Source organism: Lactuca serriola, chromosome 5, assembly GCF_051521515.1.
Source record: "Lactuca serriola cultivar US96UC23 chromosome 5, Lser_US96UC23_V15, whole genome shotgun sequence".
In the NCBI taxonomy this organism is placed as follows: Eukaryota; Viridiplantae; Streptophyta; class Magnoliopsida; order Asterales; family Asteraceae; genus Lactuca; species Lactuca serriola.
Genome location: NC_136412.1, coordinates 261,516,584 through 261,528,308, shown reverse-complemented (window position 1 = coordinate 261,528,308; position 11,725 = coordinate 261,516,584). Strand labels below are relative to the sequence as shown.

Genomic DNA, 11,725 nt, shown 5'->3' with positions numbered 1-11,725 from the left:
ATAGATGCAATCTATGGTTTTTGGTCCAAGTTTAGTCCTCTTAGGAAGAGGTACTTGTACCTTAGCAAGGCAACCCCACACTTTCATCCTTTTATAAGAGGGTAACCTCCCTTTCCACAGATGATAGGGTGATTTATCACTCTTTTTATGAGGAATTCTATTAAGTATTGAATTTGCTGTAAGACATGCTTCTCCCTACAGTTTGTGTGGTGCTCCAGAAGTAATTAACATTGAATTAATCATGTTTTTCAATGTTCTATTCTTTCTTTCTGTCACTCCATTTTGTTGAGGAGTATATGGAGCAGTTGTTTGATGTATAATACCATTTAAAGAACAAAATTCAGCAAAGTCTTTGGATTCATATTCTCCTCCTCGATCAGACCTTAGAATTTTGATCTTTTTGTCAAGTTGATTTTCAACTTCAGCCTTGTAATTCTTAAAATAATTCAAGGCTTCATCTTTGGTATTTAACAAATAAATATAACAATACTTGCTGCAATCATCAATAAAAGATATATAATAATTCTTTCCTCCTATTGTAGGTGTTGCTCTAAAATCACATAAATCAGAGTGGATTAAGCCAAGTATTTCATTAGATTTTTCAACTGATTTATGAGGATGTTGTGAAAATTTTGATTCTACACAAACCTCACATTTTATGTTTTTATCTAATGAACATTTTGGTAACATGCCAAGTTTTGCCATTCTTTGAATTGAACGAAAATTGACATGTCCCAAACGAGAATGCCACAAAATTGAAGGATCATGCATATACATAGAAGAGGGGCTAGTAATGCCCATTATTGCATTAGCATTAACATTGGTTACATCATTGCTTGGTGTTTCAACACCATAGTATAGAGGTAAGACACTGACTTTGAAGAGACCCTCACTAAGGTATCCCTTTCCAACATACACCACACCCTTGGTGAGAAAAAACTTATCAGACTCAAATACAAGTTTGAAACCTTTGTTACTAAGAATAGGACCAGAAATCAAATTCTTAGTAATTTCAGGAACATGCAAAACATCACTTAAAATAAGTTCTTTTTCAGAAGTCAATTGCAGCTTCACTTTTCCCTTTCCTTCAACTTTTGAAGTAGAGTTATTCCCCATAAACATTGGTTCAGAATCCGAGACTTTCTGGTATGTAGAAAACATGGTTCGAGAGTTGCAAATGTGCCTTGTGGCTCGAGTATCAATCCATCAATCCACACAATTGCTAACCATGTTGGTTTGAATCACAGCAACAAACTGATTTGATGATTCAACCATGTTGGCTTGACCGGAATTTCCTCCACCAGAATTGCCACCATTGTTTCCATTATTCCCTCCATTGTTCCCTCCATTATTTCCTCCATTGTTTCCTCCTTGACCCCTCCTGAATCTGCAATTTTTGGCCTTGTGTCCAATTTTGCCACAAACATAGCATGGACCAGAATTCTTCTTGTTAGGGCCATGATTTTTGCCATCTTTGGAGGAGTTTTTGGAGCCTTGCTTCCCTTTCTTGTTTTTGTGCTTTGTCCTTGAAGTACTTGCTTCTTCAACAAAGTTTACACTTGGTTCCAAGGAATTTGCATCTGCCTTCTCATTCAATCTGTTATCTTCTTCCACACGAATTCTCAACACAAGTTGCTCAAAACTCATGTCATTAGTTAAGTGTTTAAGATATAGTTTGAAACTCTTCCAAGAAGGAGGAAGTTTTTCAATGATTGAACCAACAAGAAAGTTAGAGTTTATACTCATACCTTCAACTTGAAGATCATGTGCAATGACTTGAATTTTCTCCACTTGTTTGAGGACAGATTTGGTATCCACCATCTTGAAATTCATGAATTTTCCAATCACGAATTTCTTGGAACATGCCACTTCTATTTTGTATTTCTTTTCCAGTGATTCCCATATCTCTCTTGCAGTAGTCATGGTAGAGTAGATATCATAGAGAGAATCATCCAGGACATTCAGAATATAATTTCTGCAATTATATTCATTTGTGTTCCAAGTTTCCACTGCCCTTTGATGTTCTGCCAATTGGGCTTCACTGGGTGGTGTTGTTCCTTCTGCAGTGGTTATACCAATAGGAGGAGAGGGAGAATCATCAGTGAGAACATTGGAAACATGAAGAGTTGTTAGATAAAACAACATCTTCTGTTGCCATCTCCGGAAATCTGAGCCTTTGAATTTCCCAGGCTTTTCCACATGTCTTTTAATGATGGAATTTTGATCCATTCTTCACTCTTTGATTTCTGTCTTAGAATGTTAATATAGAAGTATACAATCAACAAATTAATTTAAATGAAACACACGAAATTCAAATATATATATATATATATATATATATATATATATATATATATATATATATATATATATATTATACAAGAATAAGATTATAGAAAAACATACTTGAACGTTGATTACACAGGAAATTAAATCTCGAAATTATACAGATTGAGGCCTGCCTTTGCAGTGTACTAAGACAGAAATTTCCCTGGAATGGGTCTGTCTTGAGGATACAACAATCCAATTCAAGAACAGATCTTGAATCTGTCAAAATTCACCATGATCCCTTTTGACATCAAGAATGATTTTTCAGAGAAAGTGTTTGTGGTTTATTAGCCTCTTAAATTATGTAAGAAATCTTCCATTTATAGGCTTGCAATGGTGGTTATAAACCACCAACCGAAATTACCTTCTAAAAAACTAACTGCAGTTAATCTTTTATCTAACATAATTTATTTTATAATTAATAAATATAAATTAATTAATGACTAACAAAATTCGGATTATATATATATATATATATATATATATATATATATATATATATATATATATAAATATTATTTAGTCAAGAAGAGCCCTAAGGCCCAAGGCCCATGACCCTATCTTTGACCATTAATATTCAATCATCTAAGCCTACTACTAGCCCAATTTGACTAGTCCAACACCACAACCCACTACTTCATCCATTTGAATAAATGAGTGGGACAAACCTTATAAAGTGGGATAAATTTTTCTCTTCCACCAATGTGGGATAAGTCCCACATTGTAATCTTATAGAGCAAAGTTCCAACAAGTTTGAGGGTGAGATGAGTAGCAATAGTGATTTGGGATTGCTTGTTGGTATTTGAAGAACCCTAATCGACCAAGAATGGCGGCTAGAGTGAGAACGATCAGAGAACTCGTGAGAGCAAAGGAAGCTCTGATACCATATAATTAAAGAGTATACAAATCGTATATATAAATAATTTATAACATATATAAACATGTAGTTTATATAGTCAAAGTGCTAACAACTATGAGCACTATACTAAGAAAATACAGAGAAATTACATCTGTTGTCTAACTAATTATTTACATTAGAATAACTACAATTTATAAAAGATATATATATATATATATATATATATATATATATATATATATATATATATATATATATATATATATATATATATATATATCTTATTTCTTAATAATCCAATATCCGAAATGTAGACTTTTCAAATTTTATTTATTATATTGAATTGGAAAATGCTACTTACAATTAATCAAAAATCATGTTTATGCCATTTAGAAGTTATTTGATATGTATTAGATCATTTTTTTCTTTCTCTCTCTCTTTTTTTTTTTTTTTTTTAAGATTTGGAATGGATAAGCCGTTAATAGACAGGGAGAATTTAATCAACATGTAGCTTTTATGAACTCAATCTTATATTTAGAGAAATTAAATTACCTTCTACCTTTTTTTGCCAATTATATATACCATAATTTGATAGATTTGAATTGAAATATGAAATGTTTACGACAATCATTGTACATCAAGAAATTTTGTCATTGTTAACTACACTTCCATATTTTTTCATTATTACATTTTGGTTATTATTCTTTTATAGCTTAAGCCTTATATGAAGCTCCTCTAAGATTAAACAATGTATTTTTTATTATAGTATATAATGGCACAAACAAATAGCTTCATGAATTTCTTTAGTTCCTACGTTTCCTACCCTCTTTCTTGGTTAAAGTTTTTTTTAATGTAAACATTAGTTGTTTAATTGTTGTTTATATTTTTATATTTCTTATGTACGAGTGTTCAAAGATGTGATATCCAAAGTTTATTCAGATGTTTTTTTTTTCTTTGTCTTTTTCTCCCTATTAAACCACACCTCATCAAAAAAATTATTGCAAAAAATTTAAAAAAAAAAATCAAAACAAGTATATTAAAAAAAGTAAAAATAATAAAAAAAAACTGATAATTTAAAAAAATCTATTTTTTACTTACTCCTAAATTATTCCTTAAACGAACATATTTTCATGATGAGACTAGAACCATCGACTTTTAAGGATGAAGGGTAATACCGGATACCACTATGCTACACATATTTGATAATATTTTAAAAAAATACTCATTTAATAAATTTTTTTCAATGACATCATTTTGGTCAAAAACTCATCATCAATTTGTCTACTTAGAAAAAGGATGCAACATCAATGTCATATTACCTTCACAACATTATTACTATCATATCATAAACTTACCTTCACAACATTATTACTATCATATCATAAACTTTTAATACTATACATATTAAATTTAAAAAAAAAATTGAAAAAATATAACATTCTACTATTAAAAAATTACATAATTGAAACCCAAAAGTTACTATCAATTGTAATATCAAATTTGTAAACACGACTTCTTCAAAGTTTTATTGCTTATAATTTTCAATTAAGAATATTTAGCGCCAACGTGGGAATATATAGCCCACTTGGTAGAATTTGATTCTTAGATTGGAAGTCCTGGGTTCTATTTTGGACATTAATAAATTTAACTAGCCTGATGATACTAACTTTTAACAACTGACAAACCTTAAAAAAATATTAAAAACATTTAGTATATTATTAGCTTAACCTAATTAATTAAATTATAAAAAAACAACAATAAAGATGAAAAATGGAAAAGGAGAAAACATGTATATTAATTAATTGATAGTTGAGTTGGGAAAATGACTTGGTCCAACCTTCGAATCCGCCACTCCACAAAACATCTACTAGTATTCGGGACGGTGTTCACTAAGATTCTACTTATAAAAAATCCATCATACCACATAATGCCTCTAACATTTGTTATTTGATGTCTATATTAGGATGTGTAGCTTCCAACACTTTGAGTTGCAAACAAATAATTTTTTTTAACCTATCGATGATAGTTGAGACCTGAGAGGTTTTGCGTGCAACATTTTCAACTAAAAAAGCTGACGCTCACGTTTGCTTACAAGATTAGTAGTCAGTAGGGAAGGGGGGGGGGGGGGGGGGGGGGATACCACCTACAAATGTATCCACATCGGATGCCGCGGACAACTTATATTGGACATTTGAATATATACAATACTCAAGCTTAGATGAATAAACTGTGGAAATTATCCAGTTAGTTTGTATGTCTTTCTTTGTGTCCGGTGTTTTCCCTTTAGGCCATGGTTTTAATAATATCTGCAGATTAAGAAGAAAAAAAAAATATAGTAAAACATAATAGTAAAGTAGAGTGGTTGAAGCTGGTGTTCAACACGATTTTTCGTCTTCTATTTATCTATTTCCAAAGATAAGACAGCTGGAAGAGTACTTATTGCTTGATTTGAAGCAACCTTGTTTACAAATTCATGAGAATTCATCATAAGTGGAATAGTGAGCGAATCTTGGTTTTTTGTAGCTTTGCTCTCAAATTCATTCTATAACGTGTGTAAGAAGTATCTCAAGTACAACTTTCCACATGAAAACACCATTATTTATTTGGGAAATGTTGGTTAAAACTAGTCACCTAACATCCAAGCACTTAACATAAGATCAAAAGGCTCAAACCTAAAAAAAAAAAAAAAAAAAAAAAAAAAAAAAAATAGCAGCGATAATTGTCGCCACTAATTAATAACATTGTTTGTCACCGCTAAAGGCAATAACAGCGAAATGTTGCTGTCTCGTCGCCGCTAAAAATATTTGTCGTTCCTATAGCTGTAGCAGAGACACCAAATACGGATTGGGAGTTGCTTTTAAAATTCTCTTTTCTTGTATTATGCTGCTCGAGTTATTTTTTTAATTAACTAATCAAATTAATAGTAACATATAATCGATATTTTTATTGATGACATACGCTTAGGATATGAATTTGAGTCATAAACATTAATATTTTAAATCCTACTTCTAAATTGCAACTAGTGAACTTGAGCACTTTTCTTCATGGAGGGAGAAGATCCTATCATACCTCTAGGCCTAATGCATGATGGTTCATAATCTTTTAAATATAATAATTAAGTCTTAATCACATAAATATATTCAGATATATGATAGAACAACACCTATAATGAAATCGGTTTTATTTTATTTAATAATTTTGAATCATTATGAAAATTATGAAAAAAAAAAAAAAACAATATACGTAGTTATGAAATTACAAGAGGTCAAAAAACACACTTAAACAAATACATGGTCTACATATTCATCAGTTCATTTATCTTTTCTGACACATTCAATAATACTTTTAAGGCGTTTGTTATATATGAATGGTTTCTCCAACGGTACTAGGTGCCCTGCATCCTTTATCCACTCCAAAGTTGTTTTTTCACCCAAGCGTCTGATACACATTAAAACATATTCAACATATAAGATTTATAACAACTTCAATTCCTAGATAGAATTTATTTTTAACCAACTTAAAACTTATAACACACTAAAACCTCAAATCGAAACGAATTTTAAACGAGCCTGAGTCGAGTTCAAGTTTAATTTAACTCGTTTATTAAACAAGCTCGAGCTCGAGCCTATGTCATTAAGCTTGATTAGGCTCGCAAGCCTCAACAAGCCTATATATAATATAAGTTAGTATTATTTTTATATATTAAAATAAAAAATACTTTGAGAATTAGAGATTTAGGGTATTGGTAAACAAGCTTCTTAACGAGCTCGAACCGAGCTTAAGCTTATTTAGCATGTTAGACAAAAAACGAGCCGAGCTTGTATATTTCTTTACGAGCTCGAGCCGAGCTCAATACAAGAAACCTCAAATCGAGTCGAGCTTGAGCTCGAGCTCGAACCTCATATAACTTAAACGAGTCCGAGCCGAGTTGGCCAGGCTAGGGCACGACTCGTTCACACCCCTAGTAATCAAGGCTCGACCGTAGCGGCTGGGGGGGATCGCCTAGTGGCCCATGTCAATAAGAAGCTCAAAATTCCTAGAGTATTATGGTATAATTAAATAAAGAAAAAGCTAATTTATCTAAAAATGATATGAGAAGTTTTTTTTTTCTATAAATTAGTTGTTTTTATAATGTTTTCACCATATTTGTGTTTTTTAATATTAATAGAGAATTTTCTTCCGGTATATCTATTTTCGATTGAATTTTCATTATATTATTGGCTCACTATATCTTTGGCTCACTATATCTTTGAACTGCCCTATAGTGATCATACATAATATTGAATTTGATTAAATTGTTCTTTCTTTTTAATGAAGAAAGATATAGGACTTACATTTTCATCGTGTTAGCAAGGTTGAGATCAAAAATATTGTCCTCATCACCCCACAACATATGTATCGCCTGCAAAAAAGTTTAATTCAAACACAATTTATATAACCGAAGGTGTTTCATGCCCAATAATTTCATATTATATTAACTCGCTAAAAGTTTTAATTACGTGCGAGTAGTCGGGATCCGATGTTACATCGGTGTCGGGAACAACCAAGCAATCTAAGAGTTCGTTTCGTTCTTTTCGATTGCTAAACATTGTCTACAAATGTCAAAAAGATAACATCGATCATTACATAATTTGTAATATGATAGAGAGATTGGAGTACATGTAGTTAAGTTATGAGATACCTCAAGAATGTTCCGATAAAAGAAATCGGGAAGCCATGGGAGTTTATGAAACCCAACAGAAAACATCCTCTTCAACCCCTCTACGGTTGAGGGCATCAAAAGGTCCGACCAACTTGACAAACCAAGTCTCTTATACGAGTCAAGGCTAATGGATTCGGTTAACTCTGTAACAGTGGCAGACATAACCATAGACTTGACCAGATTTGGGTACAACTGAGCTATCTTGAATCCAATCATCCCTCCATAACTTAACCCAACTAGTGTCACGTTCTCCACTCTTAGTTTCTTCAACCCTTTAGCCACAAACTCAGCTTGAAAACTTGCAGACCTCTCGTTTCTATCGGTGATTGAGCCACCAAAGAACAAGAAGTCAGGCACATAGACGGAGTATTCACGTGTCAATGCCAAAACTTGTAAGAACCATGTGAAAATACCATCCATGGCGAAAGAGTGGAGGAGTAATACGGCCGGTTTGGTGGGTGGTACGTAGACGATTTTCCCATCATATTTGGTTACGATTTCTTTTGGAACCCATATATTCATTAAGGTCCCTGGCTCTATTTCTATGGTCTGTGGTGTTAATCCAGCTAGCATTACGATTCCATGAATCAAAGGTGTTAGCACGACAAACACATTTCCCATAATTTGTTTACTTCTTGGAATCTATGAGAGGCAAATGTGAAATGTGAGATTGTGACATCTATGATTTGCAATTTGTAACTTACGCTTTTCCTCTTAATTACAATTGAATTTGGTAAGGAAAGGAATTAAATCGCCACCCACATAATAAACACCTGCTACCCCACCCCGTTTCCCGTGATACGTACGTGATTAGTTTTTAAATATTTTACCGATTTTGTTTATCCAAATCCAAATATTTTGACTTGAAAAATCAGAGAATCAGAATTAAAATTAACATCAACATCATTTTTGTCAACCATGATAAATTGATTATCAACTCATGGCTTAAGTTACAATGATTGCCTTAGAAAATAATGAAATACCATCTATCATATTAATTTACTAGTTGTGTAACCTGTGTATGATATGGATTTTTAGAAAAATAAAAATAAATAAATAAATATGAAGATCTAAAAATTTATGAAGTTTGAATTTATAAAGAAAAAATTATTAAGTTATTTAAATGTAATGTTTAATTTGTTATTTTAAAATTTTTTATTTCGTTTTTAAATCTAAATAACCAAACAAATAAAATAATTGAATTCAATTTAGAAATTTAGAAATTAAAAAGAAAGTATCATTAATGTAATTGATATGTATTTATTATACATATATTACATTTGAATATTATGTGTAGGGATGGCAAAAAGCCCCATATATTACATTTTTCTTTTATCTAATTTAAACTCGTATATATATATATATATATATATATATATATATATATATATATATATATATATATATATATATATATATATATATATATTCTCTTTGGTTGATCTATTTTACCTTAAATATTAATCTGATAATTTTTTTCTACGTGATTTTTCATGTATGTACTTCAATTTGGTAGAAAATTTATTTATATTTTTTATGCAATTTATGGGTACATATATATTTTATAAAATCTTTAAACTTATGCTGGTAAAATTGAAATATAGAGTTTTTTCTTACGTAAAAGTTTGCATGTTAAAAGAGAAAAAGAAATCCTCATTTCCCCGTTGGGGATCCCCAGTCCCCGTTGGGGGTGGGGATGGGGGTTTATATATATTCCCCGATGGGGATGAGGATTGGAATGAGGATTCGGGGATGGGGATGGGGATTGGGGTCCCCTGTGTTCCCCGCCCCCGTTGCCATCTCTAATTATGTGTAATTTAATAAAATGGAAAAAAAACCTTAAAATGACAAGTGATATATATATATATATATATATATATATATATATATATATATATATATATATATATATAGAGAGAGAGAGAGAGAGAGAGAGCGCTAGGTTCAATTGTTTAAAGTATTTATTGTGTTATTGTATGCATAAATGTGGGGCAATCATTTCAAAACGGTAAATATGTAATCTTACATTTAATTAATTATGGTAAATATATAAATCCATTAATACCCCTTTAATTTAGAAATATCAGTTTTAAAACTCATTTCTAGTATATATCCTCACGTCCGCCTTTTCCCTCTTCTATTCTATTCATCGCCGCCCCTAACCTTTTCCCTCTCATCTCCCTCTCGTACACCATCAGTAACCATCGAGAAACCTTCGTCGGATTTATCATCTTCTTCCTTTAAACACCACCAATTTCAAAAGGGTTATCTTCTTCTTTTAAACACCACCGATTTCAGAATCGGGAAAAACAATTTATCCAATCGAGGTCTTTTAGATCCAGATTATTGCCCACCATAACTCTATGTTTTACCAAAAGAAAAACCATTGCCATCTCCAGAATCAATTGCAAAAATCAACTTTAATTTCTCGGTCTGTTAATGATTTTTAATCATTGAGGATATCCACAAAAGCATATATTTCCTAAGTTGGGAAGAACAAGGATCTCAACTAAGTCTACTAGCGAAAGATTTCGGATCCCTGGATTATTTGGCAACAGTGTTTCTAATCGACGGAAGCACCCTATGTCCGATGGTCTCGGATGACCAAAAAAACGTACAAATATTCTATTACGCACCAAAAGTCTCCGAGAGCTGGAAAGGCCAGAAACTTCTTTCCCGAGCAGAGTTTCACGTCGGGGCCCACGTCACCCAATTTCTACGTTTATAGATGCTTCCAACCTCCAACTCCTCTCCATCAGATAAAACCAACCGTTTTGCACTTTTGTTTGGGACCTTGGATGGGAGCATTGGTTGTATTGCACCTCTTGCTGAGCTGACTTTTAGGAGGCTTCAATCTCTACAGAAAAAACTAGTGGATGATGTTCCTCATGTTGCTGGTTTGAATCCCAGATCTTTTCGCCACTTCCATTCCAATGGAAAGGCTCATCGCCCTGGCCCTGATACCATTGTTGATGCTGAACTCATCTGCCAGTAAGTTTCTTTTTTACCATGTTTTTGCTATTTCGTTCAATTAACTGTTTTTTTTTCAAGATTTTGTAGTTGTTGGACATGTTATATTATGCATTTTTTTATGTTTTGTTTGTGCAGTTATGATATGCTGCCTTTTGAACATCAGGTTGAGATTGCAAGCCAGATTGGGACAACACGTTCTCAGATTATTTCAAATTTAAGTGACCTGGCTCTTGGTACTAGCTTCTTGTGATTATTATCATGTTTCACAGTTGACTTGTTTGTTCACAGTTGACTTGGTTGCTTATAAGTCGATTGATTTAGTGTATGGATTGGAATTAAATTAATGATGTAGTGGGTTGTGTACTTGGGTTAGATGAGTTTGATTTAACATGCTTTCTGTATGAATTATGAAATGCTATAGGCTGATGCATCCAAGATTACAGTAGTATCTTGATCGGCTTTTTTACGGTTGAATGTTTATTCCAATTCTATTGGAATGGAATCACGAATTCCAATTCTATTGGAATGGAATCATGAGTTCTAATTATCTTGGAATGGAGTGAATATTTTCTCACTGATTTATGCATGTTCTACGGTTCTTGTTTATTGGTTTTGGTACAATTCACAAGTCCATATATTTTTCCAAAGGAATTTAGTTTTTAATTTTTCAGAAGTTGATTCTTGAAGAACGGACCACAAAATTGAAAATGATTATAAGCGACATTATTCTTTTAGAATGTATTAGTGTCGTTGTTAGATTTTGATGTTTTCTTTCCCGTTTTGAAAGTATTCTTAGTTTTATTCTTTAACAACAAATGTAATTCGTAATTGAGTTTTATTCTTTAACAACAAATGTAATTCGT

At 32.0% G+C, this 11,725-nt stretch overlaps 2 protein-coding genes and 1 pseudogene across 2 annotated transcripts; 1 reads left to right on the top strand and 2 right to left on the bottom strand.

The window, feature by feature from the left end:
• Positions 1-1,206: 1,206 nt before the first annotated feature.
• Positions 1,207-2,229, bottom strand: LOC145050431 (uncharacterized). The gene has a single exon (XM_078998683.1). It carries the CDS (start codon positions 2,227-2,229, stop codon positions 1,207-1,209), a length of 1,023 nt encoding a protein of 340 aa, XP_078854809.1.
• A 4,180-nt stretch (positions 2,230-6,409) lies between these two features.
• Positions 6,410-8,608, bottom strand: LOC145051595 (uncharacterized). The gene is made up of 4 exons (XM_078999491.1): positions 7,869-8,608; positions 7,687-7,779; positions 7,522-7,589; positions 6,410-6,625 (listed from the first exon to the last, which is right to left on the bottom strand). The coding sequence occupies exons 1-4, from the start codon at positions 8,508-8,510 to the stop codon at positions 6,499-6,501; spliced, it is 930 nt and encodes a 309-aa protein (XP_078855617.1). The 5' UTR covers positions 8,511-8,608; the 3' UTR covers positions 6,410-6,498.
• A 2,009-nt stretch (positions 8,609-10,617) lies between these two features.
• Positions 10,618-11,112, top strand: LOC145050430 (putative cleavage and polyadenylation specificity factor subunit 1 pseudogene; annotated as a pseudogene).
• Positions 11,113-11,725: the final 613 nt, after the last annotated feature.